The 26,977-nt window shown below is 45.6% G+C and overlaps 1 protein-coding gene across 1 annotated transcript in view; it reads right to left on the bottom strand.

Annotated features, from left to right (window-relative positions):
* The window catches only part of LOC121543035 (glutamate receptor ionotropic, kainate 2-like), a 151,108-nt gene that overhangs the window by 11,278 nt on the left and 112,853 nt on the right, over positions 1–26,977 (bottom strand). The window contains exon 14 of the mRNA XM_045214344.1: positions 4,934–5,159. Coding sequence (XP_045070279.1) covers positions 4,934–5,159 — 226 coding nt within the window. The remainder of the gene's footprint in view (positions 1–4,933; positions 5,160–26,977) is intronic.

Below are 26,977 nucleotides of genomic sequence, written 5' to 3'. Positions count from 1 at the left end.
TGCCACCAAGTACTAAGTCATGTTTTGCAGAGGGGTCAAATACTTATTTCCCTCATTAAAATGCAAATCAATTTATAACATTTTTGACATGCGTTTTTCTGGATTTTGTTGTTGTTATTCTGTCTCTCACTGTTCAAATAAACCTACCATTAAAATTATAGACTGATCATTTCTTTGTCAGTGGGCAAACGTACAAAATCAGAAGGGGATCAAATACTTTTTTCTCTCACTGTAATGCGACTTTTCTTTAAAAAAATTAGATAAATTAGTTGAAGTTAACAAACATGAAAATGTGTTTGCAGTAGCCTGAGATCACTATAAAGTCCACAGTCTTTGGTGTATTATGGTTAATAGATACTGTGTATTCTCTTGTGTCTTCCAATGGAGTGACGGGTGAAGAAGCAGTTAGAAAATGGAAATTAAGTACTCTCTTTCTATTGAGTCTTACTGGGTGAGAGATGGAGGAGAAAGTTTAGCACCGTTGTGTTTCTCAGTGATAAACAGAATATGTAAATGTGAAGAGCTGAAAACAGGCCCTCGCAGCATGGGGTAGCCATACATGTAGAGCCTTAATTCTCCAACAGAAGAAACAGAGGAGAGGGAACTGACAGACCATTGTGACTCCAGAATAAGACACATAGCTGTAATCTGTCAGATCAAAGCTCAGTAATAGCACACCAACCCTTAATGCATCTCTCCACAAAACAGCATGGAAAATTACAATGTGCCTGGCACACTTCAGTACATGTCGTATTTTTAGCCCTGTTCTAAGATTTTGTTTTCCTTCTTTGTAATACATCTCAAGATGTGTTTTGCATGTTAAGTCGATCAGGGGGAAATATAAAAGAGAGCAAATGGATGTGTGTAAATATTTAAAATGATTACTTTTAGGGCCTACAATTACCTCTAAATGCCTGGAGAATACTGTTATTATAAAAAATATTCTGCAAACATATTCCGCCCTGTGTTTTGATTGTGCTCTCATATGCTTTCTGGTAAACTGTAGTTCACAGACGCTTCTAGACTGAAATCTTAATTCTGCCCCAGCCAGGTCTGTCATATTTTCTCAATTTTGTCCTAATTTCCCTCCCCCCCACCCCCTCCATCTCTTCCTTCCTCCCTCCTTCCCTCACCCCTTCCCTCCCTCTCTCTGTCCCTCTGTCCCTTCCTCTCCCTCCCTCTCTCTCTCTCTCTCTCTCTCTTTCTATTTCTGATGTACAGGACTAGGACAGGAAGGTCGCCGCCCAAACAGAAGGCGGGTCACGCTCTTGGAGATGTCCCATTTCCCAGCATTCCATTCAGGTCTTACAGAGCTGTTCTCTGTCGTTTATGATCCGAAGCTAAACGACCCACAGGGGAACCATGGCGACAACTTCCCCGCACCGCACCGCACCACACGACAGCCTGCTGAAATGCAAAATATGCACTTCCCTAATACTGTAAGTGATTAAGAAGGCCTAATGAAACAAAATTAAAATTGATAGTAAAGAGAGGGAGCGAGAGAGAGGGAGAGAAAGAGAGAGAGAGCGAGCGAGAGGGAGAGAGAGAGAGAGAGAGAGAGAGAGAGAGAGAGAGAGAGAGAGAGAGAGAGAGAGAGAGAGAGACAGGGGGCAGAGAGAGGAGAGAGAGAGAGAGAGAGAGAGAGAGAGAGAGAGAGAGAGAGAGAGAGAGAGAGAGAGAGAGAGAGAGAGAGAGAGAGAACGAGAACGAGAGAGAACGAGAGAGAGCGAGAGAGAGAGAGAGAGAGAGAGAGAGAGAGAGAGAGAGAGAGAGAGAGAGAGAGAGAGAAGAGGAGGGAAGGAAGGAGGGCAGTGACAGAGCCTCATGAGATATGGACGTATGGAGCAGAGGAAGTAACAGTTTACTCACAAGCGGCCGAGTGGCACGAGTTGCGTAAACAAACCTGTGACAGATGTTTGATATGCTACTGTGCATGCCTCCACTTAATGACCTCTCCAGGGAGGACGTCCATACACACACACACACACACACAAAACACACACACACACACACACACAGACAAGCACACAGACACACTAAAGGCTGAGTGGGGAGATCTATCCCCATAGGTACAATAGGACTACTCACTATGGGGCTTCACTCTCTAATGTGGACACACACAGCTACACATCTACTGTGATATGAACACAACCCAGAGGGAAAATAACACTGCAGCTACCTTGACTGAACACAATCCTACAGACTCACTCTAACAACAAATAGTTAACATCAGATTTCCTCTGAGGAAACCTTGTACGGAAGATGTCCCTCCCGCCTTCCACTCCACCTTATGTAGGCCAACAACAATCCCCTTTAGATACAAACTTCACCGTGGTCCTACTTTCAGCTCTTCTCATCTAATATCATCAGCTACCAGATGTATATACTTCGCTCTGGTGTACTCTCCTCTTCTATGGGCTAAATGTTATACTGTGAATCAACAGCAGTTGCCAATGCAGTAAATATCCCATTAGAGTTAGAGATGGATAACATCTGGACGGCCGTGCTAACTAACACTAACTCTGTCCATTACAGTGCAGACAGAGGGAGTGTGATGAGTGTGATTAGAAGGAGTCAGGCGCAGGAGGGTAAATCACCGAATACAGAGTTTATTCCGTCGTACACAGTAGCGCTGGATTGCGACAACAAAATACAGGCACAGGGGAACATTCTACCCCGGCAATACAAGATACGGGTAGCTCCAACAAAATACAGGCACAGGGGAACAATCTACCCCGGCAATACAAGGTACGGGTAGCTCCAACAAAATACAGGCACAGGGGAACAATCTACTCCAGCAATACAAGGTACGAGTAGCTCCACCGAGCTACACTTATACACGGACTAATGAGGGGATATGAACCAGGTGTGTGTAATTGACAAGACAAGACAAATGGAATGATGAGATATGGAGCGGCAGTGGCTAGAAGGCCGGTGACGATGAACGCCGAAGCCTGCCTGAACAAGGAGGGGAGGCAGCTTCAGAGGAAGTGGTGACAGGGAGTGGCTGCCAGAGGGACTCAGAACCAAGTACACCACTGAACTATCAAGGCCCAGGTACTAATGCAGGCAGACTCCTCTCTGTAAAAGTCAATGAGATATATGCTAAATGGCCAGGCTGTATGGGAATACAGGACACATATGGTAGCGGGTACTAAAAGGGTAGGATTAGCAATTTAAATGCCTTGTTCTCTGCTCTGTGTGAATGGGCCACAAGGGAGTGATGATGCTAAACATCCTTTTTCAGCATGGACCGACGATGTGTGCGATGCACAACCTGACCCTTTGCCTGACAGACACACACACACACACACTCACACACACACACTCACACACACAGCACACACTTAATACAAATGCACACACATGAATGCCAGATATGCGCACATGCACAGACATACACTCAAACACGTACACACACACACACACACACACACACACACACACACACACACACACACACACAATGACAAACCCTTTCCTGCACTGTGCCTAGCAAACGCATCACAGCCCATGAAGCATATTCCATTCCAGCTGTCGCCAACACCCTGGTCACACATAGCAAATATTCCTGCAGGACAAATCACTCAGAAACCACAATCACACACAGAAAACACACCCTCTCTGCTGCTCTCTCATACAGTCACTTACTGAATGGCCCTGTGCTTTCTGACCGAGAAATACATAAAGCATACACAAATGGAGCGAATAGCCACTGATGTTATAAAGGACAGAATTATCCATCCTCTTATGGAAATGGGACACAACGTGTTGTGTTCTCTAAAGGCATGTGTCCTGCTGCATACTGAACAATGTGTTACACGCTAAATAACAGGGAGGCTGTTACACCAAAACCTTTTAGAGTTCATTTACGCAGCGTATAAAAGCCACAATTCTTCAGTGGCCCAAACATAGAAAGACAGACAACCTCTCCCCAAATAAATGACAGAAGACACAAAAAAAACAGCCTCCTTTGCATGCAGGTCATTGTGTTAAGTTGTCTTGTAGCGACGCCTCAGAGCGATCTTACCCTTATAACTCAGGTACTTACAAGGAGTTTTTCCTTTTCATTTGTGGCAGCCGCTGCCGGGGGCTGCATGTGTAACAGGATTAAGACAATCTGCTGCTGAGCTCCATAATCAAATCCTGCACCCCCGCACACAACGTGTAAACCAGCGTGCCACCGCCCAACACCCTCTCCATTCATTTATTTATTTATGTCAGTTATTTCTTCTCTCCATTCTTTCATCGGCTGCTTGACCCCTCAGGGTCCCTGGGTGCTTACATGCTCTCTCTCTCTCTCTCTCTCTCTCTCTCTCTCTCTCTCTCTCTCTCTCTCTCTCTCTCACACACACACACACACACACATACACACACAGAGCCATGGCTTACATGACGAAAGATGATGTTCAGAAGGACTGGCACTAGTCTAGTTAGCGAGCCCCATTAGTGCAAAGGAGTCGTTCTGTTAGAAAAGCCAGAGAGAGCAAATCTCATATTTGATATTGATTATTGTACTGCAGTGTTGAGGGAGCTAGCACACAAGCATTTCGCTGCACTTTATATACCTGCTGTAAACTGTGTATGTGACGAATACAATTAGAATTTCCTATTATAGATTAGTGTGCTGTACTATCAAATAATTTTATTGAATAATATGAAAGCATTATACATGTAGTATGTTTGCTGGGTTATTAAATGAGACACATGCTATTGTGTGGTGGACTGTGTTATTAAATAGCATAATAAGCCTTATCTTACTGCATGGTGCTATTACATTGAATGTTATTGCATGGGTCATGTCTCAGGGTTATGAGAATGTACTGTGGGTGGGAGTATGGCTCAGTCCTTTGTCCTAACTGTCGAAATAGGATCAAGTATTTGCAGAAATTGTGCTTGAGAAGTAGCTATAGGTGTTGAGAGGAGGACGTACCCATGGGGGTTCCCACGCCGTAGGCTTTGGAGTCGATGAGACCCCCTATCTGGGTAAGGTTGCAGTTGCGCTGGGTGACAAACTCGATGGTAGTGGACTCCATGAGGAAGGCGTAGTCCGAGGTGAGGACTCGGTGGATCCCTTCGTCAATATCTTTCACCATCACAGAGTGCTTCCGACTGCTCATAAACTCCCACATCTTGTCGTATGTGGAGATCTTGGTTTTCTACACAGCAAGGAAGAAACAGAGAGAAAGGTGAAAGTTAGGCTACGATTCAATCATGTCATAAAAGGAGTTGGAGGAGAGTCAGTCTTGATAGTGATATTCCTGGTGCGTTTATTGTGTAAAACAGACATTTATACAGTAGTACCGATGCACACACAAACTCTAAATCAATCAAAACAGAATGTTATTTATTTGAGTTTTGTTTCAATAGCTAGATATATCATGGTGAATTTATAAATATTGGTCGGGATCATCTCCTATCAAAAGATGTGCCTGCGAGGTTGAACAAATTGAAATGAGCTCAGAAGGAAAGTCATTTAATCAGTGCAGATAGGAAGAAATATTCTCATCAGTTTGTGACGCAGAAAAAGAGACCTTGCACTAAAATATAGATTCTCCAATGACACTGTGGTTGGCAGAGAGCCAAACACCCACAGACAAGCAGAGAAATGCTAAATAGAATACTCATTTAAACACCAGGCATGTTTTCATTCCTATCAACACAATTTACATGCATGTCATTTATTGTTGAGAGACTTTCTGGTGTTCCTTTCCTCCCTCATTTAATCATTATCTCGTACTGAGCAGACAGAGAGAGAAAGAGAGAGAGAGAGAAATCAATAGAGTAGAACATGCTAATGACTGTAATCACCCTCACAAAATGGCAATCTAAAGCATATCTAATAATTACAGCTCTACAGCGATACAGCAATTATGAGCTATACAGCCAAAGTGTGCATATTGTACACCTCAACAGAAAGTATTATTCTGAATCTATTATGTGTAGTGATATAAGTCATTAGTAGTAGTAGTAGTAGTAGTAGTAGTAGTAGTAGTAGTAGTAGTAGTAGTAGTATCAGTAGTAGTAGTAGTAGTATCAGTAGTGGCAGTAGTGGTAATAGTAGTGGTAGTAGTCGTAGTAGTAGTAGTAGTAGTAGTAGTAGTAGTAGTAGTAGTAGTAGTAGTAGTAGTAGTAGTAGTAGTAGTAGTAGTAGTAGTAGTGGCAGTAGTAGTAATAGTAGTAGTAGTGGTAGTAGTTGTAGTAGTAGTAGTAGTAGTAGTAGTAGTAGTAGTAGTAGTAGTAGTAGTAGTAGTAGTAGTAGTAGTAGTAGTAGTAGTAGTGGCTGTAGTAGTAATAGTAGTGGTAGTAGTTGTAGTAGTAGTAGTAGTAATAGTAGTAGTAGTAGTAGTAGTAGTAGTAGTAGTAGTAGTAGTAGTAGTAGTAGTAGTAGTAGTAGTAGTAGTAGTAGTAGTAGTGGCAGTAGTAATAGTAGTAGTAGTAGTAGTAGTAGTAGTAGTAGTAGTAGTGGCAGTAGTAGTAATAGTAGTAGTAGTGGTAGTAGTTGTAGTAGTAGTAGTAGTAGTAGTAGTAGTAGTAGTAGTAGTAGTAGTAGTAGTAGTAGTAGTAGTAGTGGCAGTAGTAGTAATAGTAGTAGTAGTGGTAGTAGTTGTAGTAGTAGTAGTATCAGTAGTAGTAGTAGTAGTGGCAGTAGTAGTAATAGTGGTAGTAGTAGTAGTAGTGGCAGTAGTAGTAATAGTGGTAGTAGTGGTAGTAGTAGTAGTAGTAGTAGTAGTTGTAACAGTATAATGATAATAGCATTAGGATGATCAAACAATTCCATTTCTGTAGTTAGTTAATATGATTGTGTATCAGTAAGAGCAGTAGGAGACTTTCTCCAGCTGTAATGTCAGTGAAGACCCAGGGGTGTGTGTGTTACTCTCCCAGGGCCCAGACATTTGAAGGCATTTGAAACCTGATTAAGTCACATCTTCCAAGGTCCCGCCCGCCATTATTGTGTGTAATGACTTTTTGTGGCTGGTCGATATTTTAGATCAACTGGGTGATTTGCGAAGTGCCTATCAGAATCTTTTGGAGTCACCCTTGACAAATCAGGCGATTGAGCATGCAAGCTACAGACTGCTGATAAGGCAGGGGCACTGGCTCTGAATACATGGAAGGGGAGGCAGATAACCAAATAGTTAGCTAACACTAACTCACACACTGCACAGTACAGAGGTGGGCTTCCCTCAGAATCACCGGCGACTACAAAATACCTGCACTGATCACACAAAGCTAATGAGATACTTGGAAGAAGACTAACAGGTATCGAGATCATTGAAGTTTGACTGAGTCACAAATAGCTGTTAAACGTGAATGCATTAAATGAGAGAGCATTTGCAGAGTTTATATTAGAAAAGTTGGTATGTTTATATTTGTGAGAAAGTAACTTAAGAAGATATTAACGACAGTTTGAAGAACAAGAGTTTTCATAGGACTGAATATTAGAGTTTTTAAAATAGTTTTGGACTCTCCTCTCCTTTGCCTCTCCTCAACTTGTCTGTTTTTTAAATGAGGTTTTCATCTCTTCTTATTTCGCCTCTCTGTTTTCAGAATCACACATTCTTCTCGGCGGAGACGTGCGTCCCCATATCTCCGCTGGGCGCCTGGGATGATTAGAACACTGCTCTGCCTAATCCTTTGATCATGCTGAAGTGGCTGAAGATTAGCACCGCTACAATCTAACGTTACTCCGGGATCCAGATGTGTTCTAGAGGCTGAAATAATAATTCACTATGCTATGCAGTGCACTCCCAAACAGAATCTTCATCATTGTTCTCACTCTCCCTCACACATAATACCTCCGCCTTTACCGTGAGATTCGAACTCAAGTGCTGAACGAAGGAACGGCACGCAGTCAGGTCTTAACCGCCACTGAATTATTGGAGTTGAGAGGGAGAGAACAGGCGGTAAAACCATTGTCAACCATAATATGGCCGTGATGGTGACTGCCAATGAGGAATCTTACCAGTAGTGCTTGAGTGAATAATCATTGCTAAAGTGAGTTGAATATGGGTTTTGAGTGTGATGTGTGATTTTGCAGTTCATATGCTGTTAGTTACACTGATCAGGTTCAGATCAGAGTTGTCTGGGGGGTTCTGTTGCGTATAGTAACAAAAGAGGGAAAAAGAAAAGGGTATCACACTTCTCTCTTTGTGTTAGTGCAGACAGACACCTTCTGAGAATGCCAGGGGAAAGAAAACACTCAGACAACTAAGTGCTAAACTAAACACTAACTTCCCATTTGTTAATGAAAAGTTAACTTAAGTACCACAGAAAACCCTGCTACACCTAACCAGACAGTTATAGAATATAAAAACGTTGGAAGGTACCTAAAAATAAACAGCTAATTGTTCTCAGTTCAAAACTCCTCCAAAAAGTCCCGTTAGGAGTCGTCTTGGTCAGGAAGGTGTGAAACTCATCAATCAGGTAGTAGAACACAAGAACTATGAAGCCCCAATTTCTGGCCAACATCTGCTGAGTCATCGCAACAACAAATCAAACCCAAAGTGGGCATTGGGGGACCTTAGGGACTGAGAAAACAAAACTACAAGGTAATCGTAATTATCCCAATACTCTAACATGAAACACAACAATGTACATTTATCCCTGCATATACCATATCGGTAACACCTTACTTGACACCCAGCATCATAACATGTTATGGCAAGGTCATAACCATGTCATAATGTGTCATAACAGCTGACATAACTTGTCATAACCTGCCATAATATGGTCATAACACTGTCATGATACATATTTAGACCAGTTGTGACATGTATTGCGTTATTTTATGGCTGGTTATGGCACCTACATAAGAGTGTCCGAACCCACAAACCTACCACAGTAGTTATTTTATGGCTGGTTATGACACCTACATAAGTGGTAGCGTGTAGCTCAGTTGGTAGAGCATGGCGCTTGCAATGCCAGGGTTGTGGGTTCGATTCCCACGGGGGACCAGCACAAAAATTTATGCACTCACTAACTGTAAGTCGCTCTGGATAAGAGCGTCTGCTAAGTGTCAAAACCCACAAAACCTACCACGGTAGTTATTTTATGGCTGGTTATGACACCTACAGTATATAAAAGAGTGTCAAAACCCACAAAACCTACCACACAAAGCAAAACATTCCATTACAACATAGCCTACTTGTCAACAGTATGTTTAGGGTAAATAACATTTTCTGAAATTGATCATTGTAGTTCAATTATAATTATAATTTTGCACACATTGATGTCAGACATGCACCTAATTATAGAATAACAAGAAGAAAAAAATGATCTTAAGATGAATGCACTAACTGTAACTCGCTCTGGATAGGAGCATCTGCTAAATTACTAAAATGTAAAATGTACCCCAATGCTCTGTTGCTGATGACTGGGATGAATGCAGGGGCAGATTCTAAGAGCAGGACAAGACACCTTCTTTTTGACTGATGACTGGCATAAGGGCATGCATGTACGTGATAGGTCTATCTGGCTTATATAATTATGATGGTCATAAAGTGTATTTTCTACAAGTTATTTAAAATACGAAAGGAAACTTCTTGGCAGTGAAAAACCACATTTGAATAAATGAAGTTTTTTACAGTCTCATGTAGATGTCATAACCAGACATTAAAAAAAACGAATATATGTCACAACAGGTGTAAATATATGGGTCATGACAGGGTTATTATGACAGGTTATGACAAGTTAGGTCAGCTGTTATGACATATTATGACATGGTTATGACTGTGTGTCAAGTAAAGTGTTACCAAAATATCTCTGGAGCCTGAAACTGGAAGATGTTTCTAACTTTTGCTTGAAACTTTCTATATACAGTGGGGAGAACAAGTATTTGATACACTGCCGATTTTGCAGGTTTTCCTACTTACAAAGTATGTAGAGATCTGTAATTTTGATCATAGGTACACTTCAACTGTGAGAGACAGAATCTAAAACAAAAATCCAGAAAATCACATTGTATGATTTTTAAGTAATTAATTTGTATTTTATTGCATGACATAAGTATTTGATCACCTACCAACCAGTAAGAATTCCGGCTCTCACAGACCTGTTAGTTTTTCTTTAAGAAGCCCTCCTGTTCTCCACTCATTACCTGTATTAACTGCACCTGTTTGAACTCGTTACCTGTATAAAAGACACCTGTCCGCACACTCAATCAAACAGACTCCAACCTCTCCACAATGGCCAAGACCAGAGAGCTGTGTAAGGACATCAGGGATACAATTGTAGACCTGCACAAGGCTGGGATGGGCTACAGGACAATAGGCAAGCAGCTTGGTGAGAAGGCAACAACTGTTGGCGCAATTATTAGAAAATGGAAGAAGTTCAAGATGACAGTCAATCACCCTCGGTCTGGGGCTCCATGCAAGATCTCACCTCGTGGGGCATCAATGATCATGAGGAAGGTGAGGGATCAGCCCAGAACTACATGGCAGGACCTGGTCAATGACCTGAAGAGAGCTGGGACCACAGTCTCAAAGAAAACCATTAGTAACACATTACGCCATCATGGATTAAAATCCTGCAGCGCATGCAAGGTCCCCCTGCTCAAGCCAGCGCATGTCCAGGCCCGTCTGAAGTTTGCCAATGACCATCTGGATGATCCAGAGGAGGAATGGGAGAAGGTCATGTGGTCTGATGAGACAAAAATAGAGCTTTTTGGTCTAAACTCCACTCGCCGTGTTTGGAGGAAGAAGAAGGATGAGTACAACCCCAAGAACACCATCCCAACCGTGAAGCATGGAGGTGGAAACATCATTATTTGGGGATGCTTTTCTGCAAAGGGGACAGGACGACTGCACCGTATTGAGGGGAGGATGGATGGGGCCATGTATCGCGAGATCTTGGCCAACAACCTCCTTCCCTCAGTAAGAGCATTGAAGATGGGTCGTGGCTGGGTCTTCCAGCATGACAACGACCCGAAACACACAGCCAGGGCAACTAAGGAGTGGCTCCGTAAGAGGCATCTCAAGGTCCTGGAGTGGCCTAGCCAGTCTCCAGACCTGAACCCAATAGAAAATCTTTGGAGGGAGCTGAAAGTCCGTATTGCCCAGCGACAGCCCCGAAACCTGAAGGATCTGGAGAAGGAATGTATGGAGGAGTGGGCCAAAATCCCTGCTGCAGTGTGTGCAAACCTGGTCAAGACCTACAGGAAACGTATGATCTCTGTAATTGCAAACAAAGGTTTCTGTACCAAATATTAAGTTCTGCTTTTCTGATGTATCAAATACTTATGTCATGCAATAAAATGCAAATTAATTACTTAAAAATCATACAATGTGATTTTCTGGATTTTTGTTTTAGATTCTGTCTCTCACAGTTGAAGTGTACCTATGATAAAAATTACAGACCTCTACACGCTTTGTAAGTAGGAAAACCTGCAAAATCGGCAGTGTATCAAATACTTGTTCTCCCCACTGTAGATGGCTATTACCCACATTGGTACAAGACACACAATAGGAGTAGGATAGTAATAGGAAATAAAATGAATAACCCAGATGGAGGTTTGGTTGCATTGTATCTTCACTATGCTTCACAGGCAAACAAACACATTAACAAGGTCATGTTTGCATGGACACAAACACATATTTGAATATCAGTGCCCAATTAAATGTGTTGTTTTTGTTGCACATGTACATGTGCCATTACAGGCTTGTGGCCCCATTACAAACAAGCACAAAGGGGCCTTGGCAAGGTTGTGTATGTTCAACGCTTGCATTGTTTAGCATGTTTCAGGGTGAAATCTCTGAATTGATTTGCATGTGTCTAATGGCCTCATTAGATGAAGTGGAGGTTAATGTCTCCGTGGAAGCTCTTCCTCTTATAAATCTATTATTTCTACATTGTGATGCTAATAGCTGTTAGCCCTGATACACAACGGCACTACAGGGAGTACCAAGACATAAACTCTAATCAACCATACACCTTCAGGTCCCTCTCACCAGAGGCGTCATGCCAATAGATTTGTTCTGTTTTTTATTTTTCAGATGACAAAATTAATTACAAAACATACATTTTTAAGCCCACGTTTTGTCATATTTATAAAAATATCTGTCTGAAATATATTTTGCAGAGGGGGCACACTGACTGGACCAGGCAAAGCCTCAAGCTGAACCCCCATTCTCCCTAGTAAATGGTTCCTTCCAAGGTGCACCACAGAGCAAAGACATGCTAGGCAGATACTAGATACTCTAGTGGTTGCAGACAGTATCATCAGTGGAAGAGGAGAGAGAGTGACAAGTGACAGACACAGCGTTTGATTTGATATTAGCTGCCTGTGATGGGCAGGACTCGCAGGAGGTATGATTGTACATTAATTTGATTTTGATCAAGCTATGTAGCATATTGATTCCGTCTTGATGAATAAATAAAACTGAAATGTTGTCTCTCTGTAATACTAGCTTTTTATGAAGTTGGCTTTAGCTAGCCAGCTAGATAGGTTCCCAATCTCCCACCCTCATAACCAGCTACCAAGCCATTTCAGGCTGTCAATCAAGTTAGACTAGCTTGTCTAACTACCTTAGCTGGGATGCCTGCTGGCAAGGTTGCTAGACTTGAGAAAATTCTACAATTGCTTTAATTCTTAAAGAATCAATGTGCATCATTCATTAAAATGACAATTGAACAGGTAAAGAAATATGCTTCAATAACCTATGCAGAAAAATAGACATAGACATATCATTAGGTATAATGATTATGGCTCTAGATTGTTGCGGAAAAAACTGTTCTCCGACAATTTTCACACAACCAGGTGAAATCTGCGTACCACTCCCCTCCATCCTCACGTACTTCGTGCCCCCTCTAAAATAATGGGTGCATGACGCGCCTGCCTCTCACCTTAGACCCACTCAAGGCTTTCCAGTGGAGATAATGTGAGTCACTGCCTGCTTGGCCACAGTCTAATCCAGAATAATGTGATTTGGTAAATAATAACAATTAAGGATAATTTGTCTCTTGGCTTTATGAGGTGATGTTGCTCTCTTCCGTGTGCTATTTTTCGGCAGTGAACTTGATGTAAACTGTTTTATATAGGTAGTGTACTGCAAAGCTGGAAGTGAATATGTGTGTGAGTATAAATGTGCGGGTGCATGCTTTTGTGTGTGTGGGCGTGACTGCATGTGTGCGTGTGTGTGTGCACGTCTGCGTGTACATGTACTTGTTTTACACGTGGCCTTGAGAGAGAGAGGCCATTCTCGGGGAGGTTGAGTGATGGTGTTGTAAGGAGCAGGAGCATTGACTGAGATTAATCCTCTCCCTGGGGTCCCCCTCCCACTACAGACCACCAGCATACTCTCTATTGTTAGGCTTGTCAACACGTCTTGCTCTGCAAAGTGTTTAGCATATTTTTCAAAGAGCCTGTAATCAAAGGCATGGAGAAAGTGGAAGAAAACAGAGTACAGTTCTGTCACCACAAACAACACTTATCATACGCTTAGACTACATTTGACAGATATTTTTTTTACGATACATTGATAACACTGAACAGTAGTGCTCATAAAGACAAAACACAAAAAACATTTCCCAAGTTCAACACACAAGTTCTCCAGCTGCTAAGGAAGGGGATTGTGGTGGTAGTAATGTAATACAGGTTTATGTTCTAAGATTAAAGATACATCAATCATAAAAAATATAGCATTGCAAAATGACAATACACATTACAAATTGCATTTCCTTTTTTTCAGAAATGAAAACTTTTATGGATCCTGACTGGAAGCAGACCTATTCCGCTATAAAAGCCTTCTAATTGTATCTGATTAATTAGTGTCTTGATTGAATCAGATGTAAAATCTCCTGCTTTACCGACTAAGTGCTCCAGAGCAATCACTGTCTGTACTGTGTACCCTTCTGATAACCAGGTGGCGAATCGTATCTCTGCATGTCTGGCAGACATCTCAGTGTGGATGTTGGATCACCACCTCAAGCTGAACCTCGGCAAGACGGAGCTGCTCTTCCTCCCGGGGAAGGACTGCCCGCTCCATGATCTCGCCATCACGGTTGACAACTCCATTGTGTCCTCCTCCCAGAGTGCAAAGAACCTTGGCGTGACCCTGGACAACACCCTGTCGTTCTCCGCTAACATCAAAGCGGTGACCCGATCCTGTAGGTTCATGCTCTACAACATTCGCAGAGTACGACCCTACCTTACACAGAAAGCGGCACAGGTCCTAATCCAGGCACTTGTCATCTCCCGTCTGGATTACTGCAACTCGCTGTTGGCTGGGCTCCCTGCCTGTGCCATTAAACCCCTAAAACTTATCCAGAACGCTGCAGCCCGTCTGGTGTTCAACCTTCCCAAGTTCTCTCATGTTACCCCGCTCCTCCGCACACTCCACTGGCTTCCATTTGAGGCTTGCATCTACTACAAGACCATGGTGCTTGCCTACGGAGCTGTGAGGGGAACGGCACCTCCTTACCTTCAGGCTCTGATCAGACCCTACACCCAAACGAGAGCACTACATTCATCCACCTCTGGCCTGCTAGCTCCCCTACCTCTACGGAAGCACAGTTCCCGCTCAGCCCAGTCAAAGCTATTCGCTGCTCTGGCACCCCAATGGTGGAACAAGCTCCCCCATGACGCCAGGACAGCGGAGTCACTGACCACCTTCCGGAGACACTTGAAACCCTACCTCTTTAAGGAATACCTGGAATAGTATAAAGTAATCCTTCTTCCCCCACCCCCCATAAAAAAAAGGAAAGAAAATGGGTTTGTCCCACTGGCTATTATAAGGGATCGGGGTTTGGCTGGATCTAGACAGAGTCTGACACTTCCCCGATCTACTGAGAGGGGGAGTCATCAGACTCGATCTGTTTCACCTGAGTTCTGAGCACACCTGTCAGTAATTAGAGTAGGATATAAGGTGTGCTCAGAAGTTCAGTCGGTGCGAGGTATTGTTCCTTTGTGACTTGCTAAGCGTTTTGTTCAGAGAGAGAGAGAGAGAGTTTGTTTTTGATTACCAGTGTACCAGACCTGTGCTTCGTTGTTTGACTCCCGAATTGCTTAATCTTCTGCTTGTCTATCCCAGTGATTACCGTATTCTGAACCTGTGCCCGTGCCCTCGACTACGACTACGCCCGCTCCCTTGGTACCTCTGCCTGTCTCTGCCTTGCCCGGTTTTGACCACAGCTCGCCAGACCACGATTAAGCTATTCCCTTGTCTGTACTCTATTAAAGCATCGCAATTCTGCGATTGGATCTTACCACTCTGTCCGAGTATTCATTACAGAATACCTCGCCTCAACCATGGATCCAGCGGAATTACAGAGGCGATGGGAGATACAGGAAAAACGGATGGATGAACTCCTGCAACTACTCAACGCTGGTGCGGCTGAAGGCACCACCCCGAGCATGGTCAGTCCTCGTCATGCACCTCCGATTTCTCTACCGACTAAGTACGATGGGGAACCTGGCAAATGTCAGGGGTTTCTACTTCAGACGTCCCTGTATATGTCCTATAATCGTACTATGTTTTCCGATGACCGTAGCAGGGTGGATTTCATGATTTCTCTGCTAACGGGAAGAGCACTGGATTGGGCTACTGCGCTATGGGCAGCTGAGGTCCCCGAGTTGAATGTGGAAGTCCAGTTTAAGAGACTGTTCCGAGAGGTGTTCGACCACCCAGTATCTGGGCGTAGCGTGGGAGACCAACTATGCGAACTTCAGCAGGGCCGTCGCACAGTAGCCGATTACGCCTTAGAGTTTCGGACTATAGCAGCTGGTAGCGGCTGGAGCGAGACTGCTTTGCTCACCGTTTTCCGAAGAGGGCTGCGCAAAGAAGTACAGACTGAGTTGGCCTGTCGGGGGAGATATCACTGCGCTACATGAATTTATCAACATAGCCATCTCTATTGATAATTTGATAGTGCAACACAGGGTATCCGCAGTCCGGGAGCCCTCGGTCACAGGTCCTAAGCAATCGACAGAGCGGAGGAGAGAATCTGAGGAGGAACCCATGCAACTGGGACGGTCGCCCTTACAAAGTTCGGTGAGACAACAACGTCGGCAAGACGGACTATGCCTGTATTGTGGTCAGTCGGGTCATTTCATTCGTCAATGTCCGTACGACCAAACCGTACCCCAGAATATCGCCTCGGAACTGCCAAACCGGTGAGTGAGACTCAAGTTTTCAACATTACATCTAAACAAATGTATGTGCCAGTTACCTTATCTGTCGGAGAGAAAGTGCGCAGGTTGGAAGGTCTTATTGATTCCGGAGCGGCTGCCAGTTTTATGGATATGGGTCTCGCTGAGGAATTGGGAGTTCAACTTATCGCAATTCAACCTCCCCTGCGAGTCAACGCGCTAGACGGTGAGCCCATGGGCACTGGGTTCATTACGCACCGTACAGAGGTAATAAAGTTACAAGTGGGCTCCATACACCATGAGAACATCATTCTGTTCGTCATCTCCGCTCCACGGGAGCTGCTAGTTCTCGGCCACCCCTGGCTCGTCACCCATGATCCGGTCATCTCCTGGAAATCTGGCGATATCACTGCTTGGAGTGAGGTATGTAGGGCAGAGTGCCTCAATTTACCGTGCAAAACGTTTACTGTGGAGGATGCGCAGGGTGTGGTGTCTACTGTTGTTCCAACAGAATACCAGGATTACGCGCAGGTGTTCTCCAAGGAGAGGGCTACCGTGTTACCACCTCATCGGGCCTGGGACTGCGCGATTGATCTGCTATCCGGGGCTACACCTCCTCGTGGAAGAATCTACCCTTTGTCACAGCCGGAACGAGAATCGATGAGCAAGTATATAGATGAGGCGCTACAGCAAGTGGCCATTCGCCCATCTACGTCTCCCGCCGCATCCAGTTTTTTCTTCGTTAAGAAAAAGGATGGCGGACTGCGTCCTTGTATAGACTATCGAGGTTTGAACGATATTACCATCAAAAATCGTTACCCCCTGCCTTTGATTCCAGCAGCCCTCGAGCAGGTGGGGCAGGCCTCAATCTACAGTAAACTGGACCTCAGGAGTGCGTACAATCTGGTGCGCATTAGAGAAGGGGATGAATGGAAGACCGCCTTCATCACACATCGAGGACACTATGAATATTGTGTCATGCCCTATGGACTTACCAACGCGCCCTCAGTATTCCAGGCGTTCATGAATGACATTTTCAGGGACTTCATTGATCGCTTTGTTATAGTGTACATTGATGACATCCTAATCTATTCAAACTCTCTGAGTGAACATGTGTCCCATATACGACAGGTTCTGGACCGACTCCTACAACATTCCCTGTTCGTGAAGGCAGAAAAGAGTGAATTCCATGTCACTATGATTTCCTTCCTTGAGGCCATACTCACTCCCGATGGGGTTAAACTGGATGAATCCAAGGTGCAAGCGGTACGAGACTGGCCTCAACCCCAGACGGTGAAAGAGCTCCAGAGATTCTTAGGGTTTGCCAATTACTATAGACGGTTTGTGCGTAATTTCAGCACAACCGCAGCTCCCCTGTCGGCGATGACCAGCTACAAGGGTCGCGGTCTGAACTGGACGGAGGAGGCAGTGCGTGCCTTTGAGACGTTGAAACAACGCTTTACCACCGCTCCTATTTTATATCAGCCGGACCCTACCTTGCCGTTTATCGTGGAGGTGGACGCCTCGGAGGTTGGAGTTGGAGCTGTGTTATCCCAGCGCCAAGGTGAGCCGCCTAAATCACGACCCTGTGCTTTCTTTTCAAGGAAACTGAATTCGGCCGAGCAGAACTACGACGTGGGTAATCGTGAATTACTGGCAGTGAAGTTAGCACTGGAGGAGTGGAGACATTGGCTGGAGGGAGCAGAGCATCCATTCCAAGTGCTCACGGACCACCGCAACCTGGAGTATCTTCACAGTGCTAAACGACTTAACTCCCGACAGGCTAGGTGGTCTTTATTCTTCAACCGTTTCCGATTCACTGTCTCTTATATCCCCGGGTCCAAGAATGGATAGGCGGACGCGCTTTCCCGACGGTTCGAGCGCGCGGAAAGACCCGTGGAACCAGAACCTATCCTCCCCATGAGTTGCCGTGCTGGTCCTGTGAGGTGGGCTATTGATGACACCATTCAGGAGAGCCTACAAGCGGAACCAGCCCCTCCAGAAACCCTGGTGTCTAAGGTGTTTGTACCAGCTCCGCTTCGACCGCAACTGTTGGAATGGTGCCACACATCGCTGGGATCTGGTCATCCCGGAATTACTCGAACTACACGACTCATCAGCCGAAAATACTGGTGGGATTCCCTTACAGATGACGTCCGAGACTATGTCTTATCCTGCCCAGTATGCGCGCAATCCAAGGCGCCTCGTGCACTACCGGAGGGTAAGCTGATGCCATTGCCAACTCCTCAACGACCCTGGTCGCACATTGCTATGGACTTTGTTACAGATCTCCCAGAATCAGAGGGCCATACTGTAATTCTCGTGGTCATCGATCGATTCTCCAAGATGTGCCGGTTAGTACCCATGACCCGTTTGCCTAACGCCACTCAGATGGCTGAGACTATGTTTAACCAGTTGTTCCGGCAGTTTGGTGTTCCGGAGGATATTGTGTCCGACCGGGGACCCCAGTTTGTTTCCCGGGTATGGAAGGCCTTCTGCGAACGCTTGGGCATCTCGGTGAGCCTAACCTCCGGATATCATCCCCAGGCCAATGGGCAGACAGAACGGCTCAATCAAGAAATTGGGAAATATCTACGGCAACAATGTTCGCGGCAGCCGCAGGAGTGGAGCCGATTTCTTCCTTGGGTAGAGTATGCTCAGAACTCCCTCATTCACACCTCCCTACATCTAACGCCCTTCCAGTGTGTTCTAGGGTATCAACCACCTCTGTTCCCGTGGGATCCTGCACCAGGGATGGTACCGGCTGTCGACGAGTGGTTCCGTCGGAGTGCGCAGGTCTGGGAGACGGCCCATCAACATCTCAGTCAGGCCTCACAACAGCAAAAGACCTACGCCGACCGACGCCGGAGACCTACTCCCACTTATCAACCCGGGCAACGAGTGTGGCTGTCTACCCGGGACCTGCGGTTCCGACGGAGCTGTAAGAAGCTCCAACCCAGGTACATCGGGCCTTTCAAGATACTGAGACGTATTCACCCTGTCACCTACCGTCTGTTACTTCCCCGACACTACAGGATAACCCCTACGTTCCACGTCTCGCTGTTGAAACCTGTCCACTATAGCCCGATGTACCCCCCAATCGCTCAACAACCTACTACACCACCTCTGGAGGATGAACAGGACACCACCTATACAGTCCACGAGATACTGGAGTCAAGACGGAGACGAGGGGGCATCGAATATCTCGTGGACTGGGAGGGATATGGACCTGAGGAACGGTCCTGGATCCCTGCGAAGGACATACTGGATCCCACTCTCAAGGCCACTTTCCACGCTGAACACCCAGATCATCCAGGACCCCGACCCAGAGGAAGACCACCCAGTAGAGGTAGAAGGCCGTCAGGAGCCGGCCCTGGGGAGGGGGATACTATAAGGGATCGGGGTTTGGCTGGATCTAGACAGAGTCTGACACTTCCCCAATCTACTGAGAGGGGGAGTCATCAGACTCGATCTGTTTCACCTGAGTTCTGAGCACACCTGTCAGTAATTAGAGTAGGATATAAGGTGTGCTCAGAAGTTCAGTCGGTGCGAGGTATTGTTCCTTTGTGACTTGCTAAGCGTTTTGTTCAGAGAGAGAGAGAGAGAGAGAGAGAGAGAGAGAGTTTGTTTTTGATTACCAGTGTACCAGACCTGTGCTTCGTTGTTTGACTCCCCGAATTACTTAATCTTCTGCTTGTCTATCCCAGTGATTACCGTATTCTGAACCTGTGCCCGTGCCCTCGACTACGACTACGCCCGCTCCCTTGGTACCTCTGCCTGTCTCTGCCTTGCCCGGTTTTGACCACAGCTCGCCAGACCACGATTAAGCTATTCCCTGGTCTGTACTCTATTAAAGCATCGCAATTCTGCGATTGGATCTTACCACTCTGTCCGAGTATTCATTACAGCTATCATAAGTTGAATGCACCAATTTGTATGTCGCTCTGGATAAGAGCGTCTGCTAAATGATGTAAATGTAAATGTACTATAGGAGAGCATGGACAGGATCACAGTCTGTACTGGAGGATAGCTTGGTCAGAACCACAGTCTGTACTGTAGGATAGCTTAGTCAGGATCACTGTCGGTACTGTAAAATAGCTTGGTACAAGACCACTGTCTATACTGTAGGATAGCTTGGTTCAGTACTGCCTGTATTGTAGGATAGCTTAGTTCAGTACTGCCTGCACTGTAGGATAGCTTGGTAAGTACTATTGTCTGTACTGGAGGATAGCTTGGTCAGAACCACTGTCGGTACTGTAGAATAGCTTGGTCCAAGACAACTGTCTATACTGTAGGATAGCTTGGTTCAGTACTGCCTGTATTGTAGGACAGCTTAGTTCAGTACTGCCTGTACTGTTGGCTAGCTTGGTTCAGTACTGTCTCTACTGTAGGGTAGCTTTGTTCAAGACCACTATTGTAGGATAGCTTGGTAAGTACCACTGTCTGTATTGTAGAATAGCTTGGTTCAAGACTGGTGAGTCATCAGTACCAATGAACTCACTGCTGACTACTGGTAAGTCCTCAAGGGCTCAGTGACAATTTTGTGATGAAATAGAAAAATAGATAGAATGGAGAGAGAAAGAGTGAGAAAAAAATTACATCTGATATTTTTATGAAAGAGAAAGAAAGAGATAAAAAAAAAGTAGAACAGAGAGAGGGGAAGAGAGAGAGCAAGGGAAGGAGAGAGAGAAATATGGAGAGAAGAGGCTAGGTGAGAGGAAAGGGAGAGCTGGACATAGATTTAATCCAATACTGGAATACATCCACACAACAAATTTCAAAAACCGATGATGCCAGTATCAGGGTTGTTAAATAAAGAGAGACGGTTCCACAAACGGAGGGGCAGAAAGCATTGAAGGGCAGAGGAGTTCAGGTGAGACTGGCTGTGCTTTGCTCAGCAAAAAAATGTCTGCATGTAGTGGAGTGGAGAGGCTAGTGAACGGGCAGAGCCTAAAACACACACACACACACACACACACACACACACACACACACACACACAAACTAGCCAGGAGAGGAGCCACAGAACCCAATCTGCCTCTCTGCTAGCTAGATCACAATGCTTTTGATGTGATGGGGCTGGCTGTGACGTATGTGACAGATACCAGGATGCTTCAAAGCAAAGATGAACTGTACTATGGAGGCAACCAACACAAAAGAGAAGAGGGAAGTGTCTCAGTCATGGTTCTGGGAGTTGTGGGCTAACACAAACCAGAGAGCCAGGCTGTGACGAGTACTGAGGAGACCGGCGAATCAGAGCGCCGGAGGGGAGCAACGGCAGGAGACGTGACACAGGCCATCCTGAGAGGCAGTGGTTAGACTGAAGGCTAGACAGAGCAACACCCTCTGGACTGGAGGCAAGTATCAGAGACTACATTTGAACCAGAGGAAAACAGTGTGAAGTAGAGGCTTAATCATCCAACTCTAGTTTTTTTATGCTTCCAAACACTCTTAGAAAAAAAAGGTGATATCTAGAGCCTAAAAGAGTTATTCGGCTGTCCCCATAGGAGAATCCTTTGAAGAACCCTTTTTGGTTCGAGGTAGAACCCTTTTGAGTTCCATGTAGAACCCATTCCACAGAGGGTTCTACATGGAACCCAAAAGGTTTCTACATGGAACCAAAAAGGGTTATCCCTGGAACCAAAAAGGGCTTGTGCAAGAAGAAGCAAGAGAGAAAATAAAAGTCTGACAGGAAATCGACCTTGGTTCAAATCAGCTGAATTGTGAGGGTAAATTGTGGAAGGGGAATTACAGTATTATTGCTACAGTAGGGGATTCCTGCTGAACTGAAGGAATGTAGCAACACACTATACAGCACAGGCCTGTGGGGCTGAGGAGCGGGAACAACACCCACCCTCCTCCCCTTTCTATTCCTCTTTTCTTCCTCTTGTCTTCCCCCTGATGTTCCCTCATTCCCTCTCCTCTCTCCTCTCCTCTCCTCCTGCAGGTATCACACTCATCATCTCTATAAGCCCTGTCTGCTTTTCTCTTTAAATCATCATTCCTGTGATGCCACACTCTACGCCTTGACGGCCGTCTCACAGCTAATGCAAAACAACCCATAACCTGGGGCGATCTCGATCCTCATCGCCGTGGTGACGCAAGGGGCCTACTTCCTTGCTGAGGTACTAGGATTCCGCCGGTGTAGGGATTACATCAGTGAGGTGAAATAATAGCATTGCCAGGGTCCTTAATAGGACGTGATTTTGTTAGGCAATAAGAGATACACAGTGGTGTGTGCTTTTTGAATAATTCAGTGTTATTGTAAAAGGAGTCCGTAAGGGCTGGATAGAATGGCGTGGCTGGAAAACTGAGAAAAGAGGAGTGAGAGATGTGTATTTCGGAGGCTTTAGAGAGTCACCCCATGCTGGCATTTTCATAATTAGCCGCCATTAGACATGCATTTTTCCAGAACATATCTGAGTCAATAATTACCCAAACGGCAGGGATGACATTTTCCCTGTTGTTGAATAGTAATAAGGACTCACATGCATGTACCGATAGGACGCATGGGGAGATAGTAGCTCAGATTTGTACCGTCAAAACCGTGATTACATGTAGAAGCCAGACAACATAGTTTAAATGAAGCCATTAAATCGTTAGATCAATATATCCCCAAGCAACCGGGAGAGAGTGAGCGGTCCGTTATACACAACAGCGAACCAATCTGTGAGTAAAGTGACGCCGAGACTCGAACCCAACACGCCATTACTTCCCTTAGAGGAAAAGACTAAGAACAACATTGAGATGCAAATGAGAGTAATGAACAGCTGAATGATAACCAGGAAAACATAGCTAAAAGGCTCTTGATGCTCACCAAAACAAACAAACTGTTACAATCTGTTGTAAAAAAAGTAGATTTGCTCGAAAGGAAAGTAGAGTCTATCGCGTGTGGATGAACAAAACAACCAAATTGGCCTTCTGGAAGCAAAGGTGCAAACTTTAGAAGATGAACTGGATCGGCTAGAAAACATATTGTGACAAAATAATATGAGAATATTGTCCCTACAAGAAGACGAGGAAAAAGACGACCTTTCCATCGACGTGATCCAGCTGATATTGGAGGAGCTTGTCGTGGATGGCCTAATTACCCAACATCAGTGCCCCACCTCACTAATGCTCTTGTGGCTGAATGGAAGCAAGTCCCTGCAGCAATGCTCCAACATCTAGTGGAAAGCCTTCCCAGAAGAGTGGAGGCTGTTATAGCAGCAAAGGGGGGACCAACTAAAATATTAATGCCCATGATTTTGGAATGAGATGTTCGACGAGCAGGTGTCCACATACTTTTGGTCACGTAGTTTACCTGGCCAATATTGAAAACTCAATGCCCCCTTTGCTAAAAATATTTTCAGAATAATACAAAATCTCAGGATATAAAATTAACGTTAAAAAAAACAAAAGAATGGAGAAAAAAATTGCTCACGGTCTACAGCACTCCTTTAAGTGGACCACAAAACATATGAAATACTTAGGATGCCTAATAAGTGACAACAAACAACACATATATAAAGATAACTTCATTCCATTACTCAACAATATGAAAACAGATCTAATTAAATGGAATAATCTTCCCATAAATCTTACAGGCATGGCTGCCAAAGTTTTTGTATTTTTTTTTCGGTAATACCAATTACTCCACAATTATTATTATTTTTTAAAGTATACTTGGACATAACAGACTTTATATGGGTAAATAAAATTCATAGAATAAAAAGGAAAGTTTTACATCTTCCTAAGTCTGATGGTGGTTTTAACCTTCCAGACTTGGAATAGTATCAACTCGCTACCCAAGGCTTTTACTTGTGACTTATACAGTGGGGAAAAAAAGTATTTAGTCAGCCACCAATTGTGCAAGTTCTCCCACTTAAAAAAATGAGAGACGCCTGTAATTTTCATCATAGGTACACGTCAACTATGACAGACAAATGAGGGAAAAAAATCGAATGATTTATTATTTAAATATTGAAAGTGCGTGGGCTACGGAGAGAAACATAATGGTGCAGTTTCAGGCCATGTGGCGGAAAGTGATGCTGGCGCTGGAGATGGGTGTGTGTGCTAATGGGTCTGGGCAGGGGTGATATAGTTGATGGAGATGGGGGTGTGTGCTAGTGGGTCTGGGCAGGGGTGATATAGTTGATGGAGATGGGGGTGTGTGCTAGTGGGTCTGGGCAGGGGTGATGTAGTTGATGGAGATGGGGATGTGTGCTATTGGGTCTGGGCAGGGGTGATGTAGTTGATGGCGATGGGGATGTGTGCTAGTGGGTCTGGGCAGGGGTGACGTAGTTGATGGAGATGGGGATGTGGGCTAGTGGTTCTGGGCAGGGGTGATGTAGTTGATGGAGATGGGGATGTGTGCTAGTGGGTCTGGGCAGGGGTGATGTAGTTGATGGAGATGGGTGTGTGTGCTATTGGGTCTGGGCAGGGGTGATGTAGTTGATGGAGATGGGGATGTGTGCTAGTGGGTCTGGGCAGGGGTGACGTAGTTGATGGAGATGTGTGTGTGTGCTAGTGGGTCTGGGCAGGGGTGACGTAGTTGATGGAGATGGGGATGTGTGCTAGTGGGTTAGGGCAGGGGTGATGTAGTTGATGGAGATGGGGATGTGTGCTAGTGGGTCTGGGAAGGGGTGACGTAGTTGATGGAGATGGGGATGTGTGCTAGTGGGTCTGGGCAGAGGTGACGTAGTTGATGGAGATGTGTGTGTGTGCTAGTGGTTCTGGGCAGGGGTGATGTAGTTGATGGAGATGGGTGTGTGTGCTAGTGGGTCTGGGCAGGGGTGATGTAGTTGATGGAGATGGGGATGTGTGCTAGTGGGTCTGGGCAGGGGTGATGTAGTTGATGGAGATGGGTGTGTGTGCTAGTGGGTCTGGGCAGGGGTGACATAGTTGATGGAGATGGGGATGTGTGCTAGTGGGTCTGGGCAGAGGTGACGTAGTTGATGGAGATGTGTGTGTGTGCTAGTGGGTCTGGGCAGGGGTGACGTAGTTGATGGAGATGGGGATGTGTGCTAGTGGGTCTGGGCAGGGGTGATGTAGTTGATGGAGATGGGTGTGTGTGCTAGTGGGTCTGGGCAGGGGTGATGTAGTTGATGGAGATGGGGATGTGTGCTAGTGGGTCTGGGCAGGGGTGATGTAGTTGATGGAGATGGGTGTGTGTGCTAGTGGGTCTGGGCAGGGGTGATGTAGTCGATGGAGATGGGTGTGTGTGCTAGTGGGTCTGGGCAGGGGTGATGTAGTCGATGAAGATGGGGATGTGTGCGAGTGGGTCTGGGCAGGGGTGACATAGTTGATGGAGATGGGGATGTGTGCTAGTGGGTCTGGGCAGAGGTGACGTGTTTGATGGAGATGTGTGTGTGTGCTAGTGGGTCTGGGCAGGGGTGATGTAGTTGATGGAGATGGGGATGTGTGCCAGTTGGTCTGGGCAGGGGTGATGTAGTTGATGGAGATGGGGATGTGTGCTAGTGGGTCTGGGCAGGGGTGACATAGTTGATGGAGATGTGTGTGTGTGCTAGTGGGTCTGGGCAGGGGTGACGTAGTTGATGGAGATGGGGATGTGTGCTAGTGGGTCTGGGCAGGGGTGATGTAGTTGATGGAGATGGGTGTGTGTGCTAGTGGGTCTGGGCAGGGGTGATGTAGTTGATGGAGATGGGGATGTGTGCTAGTGGGTCTGGGCAGGGGTGACATAGTTGATGGAGATGGGGATGTGTGCTAGTGGGTCTGGGCAGGGGTGACGTAGTTGATGGAGATGGGTGTGTGTGCTAGTGGGTCTGGGCAGGGGTGATGTAGTCGATGGAGATGGGTGTGTGTGCTAGTGGGTCTGGGCAGGGGTGATGTAGTCGATGAAGATGGGGATGTGTGCGAGTGGGTCTGGGCAGGGGTGACATAGTTGATGGAGATGGGGATGTGTGCTAGTGGGTCTGGGCAGAGGTGACGTGTTTGATGGAGATGTGTGTGTGTGCTAGTGGGTCTGGGCAGGGGTGATGTAGTTGATGGAGATGGGGATGTGTGCCAGTTGGTCTGGGCAGGGGTGATGTAGTTGATGGAGATGGGGATGTGTGCTAGTGGGTCTGGGCAGGGGTGACGTAGTTGATGGAGATGTGTGTGTGTGCTAGTGGGTCTGGGCAGGGGTGATGTAGTTGATGGAGATGGGTGTGTGTGCTAGTGGGTCTGGGCAGGGGTGAGGTAGTTGATGGAGATGGGGATGTGTGCTAGTGGGGCTGGGCAGGGGTGACGTAGTTGATGTTTGCATGATGTTGTCGTTTGTATGTGTATGTTTTGAATTGTTTATAAAATAAAATAATATCTTTAAAAAAAGTAATAAGGACATGATGCCTGTCTGAATGTCTACAGTATGGAGAACAATGCTAAATCGATGAGGACTTGCAGTCCTTTTGGTCATAACATCCATCTATCAATCAGTAACCTTTATTTATTTTACCTTTATTTAACTAGGCAAGTCAGTTAAGAACAAATTCTTATTTACAATGACGGCCTACACCGGCCAAACCCGGACGACGCTGGGCCAATTGTGCGCTGCCCTATGGGACTCCCAATCACGGCCGGTTGTGATACAGTTTGGAATCGAACCAGGGGTTTGTAGTGACGCCTCAAGCACTAAGATGCAGGGCTTTAGACCGCAGCGCCACTCGGGAGCCCAGGTCCTAGGTCTATGAGGGGAAAATAGAAGCATGCCATTCGGAAAAATGGTCATTCGGATGGATCCTCTACATCAACACCATACAACACTCCTTTCGTAGCCTCCAACTGCTCTTAAACAATAGTAAAACTAAATGCATGCTCTTCAACCGATAGCTGCTTGCACCCGCCCACCCGACTAGAATCACTACTCTCGGCGGGTCTGATCTAGAGTATGTGGACAACTACAAATACCTA

Source organism: Coregonus clupeaformis, unplaced genomic scaffold (genome assembly GCF_020615455.1).
Source record: "Coregonus clupeaformis isolate EN_2021a unplaced genomic scaffold, ASM2061545v1 scaf0239, whole genome shotgun sequence".
Classification (NCBI taxonomy): Eukaryota; Metazoa; Chordata; class Actinopteri; order Salmoniformes; family Salmonidae; genus Coregonus; species Coregonus clupeaformis.
The sequence above is the reverse complement of the archived record's forward strand: the minus strand, read 5'-3'. Positions and strand labels throughout refer to the sequence as shown.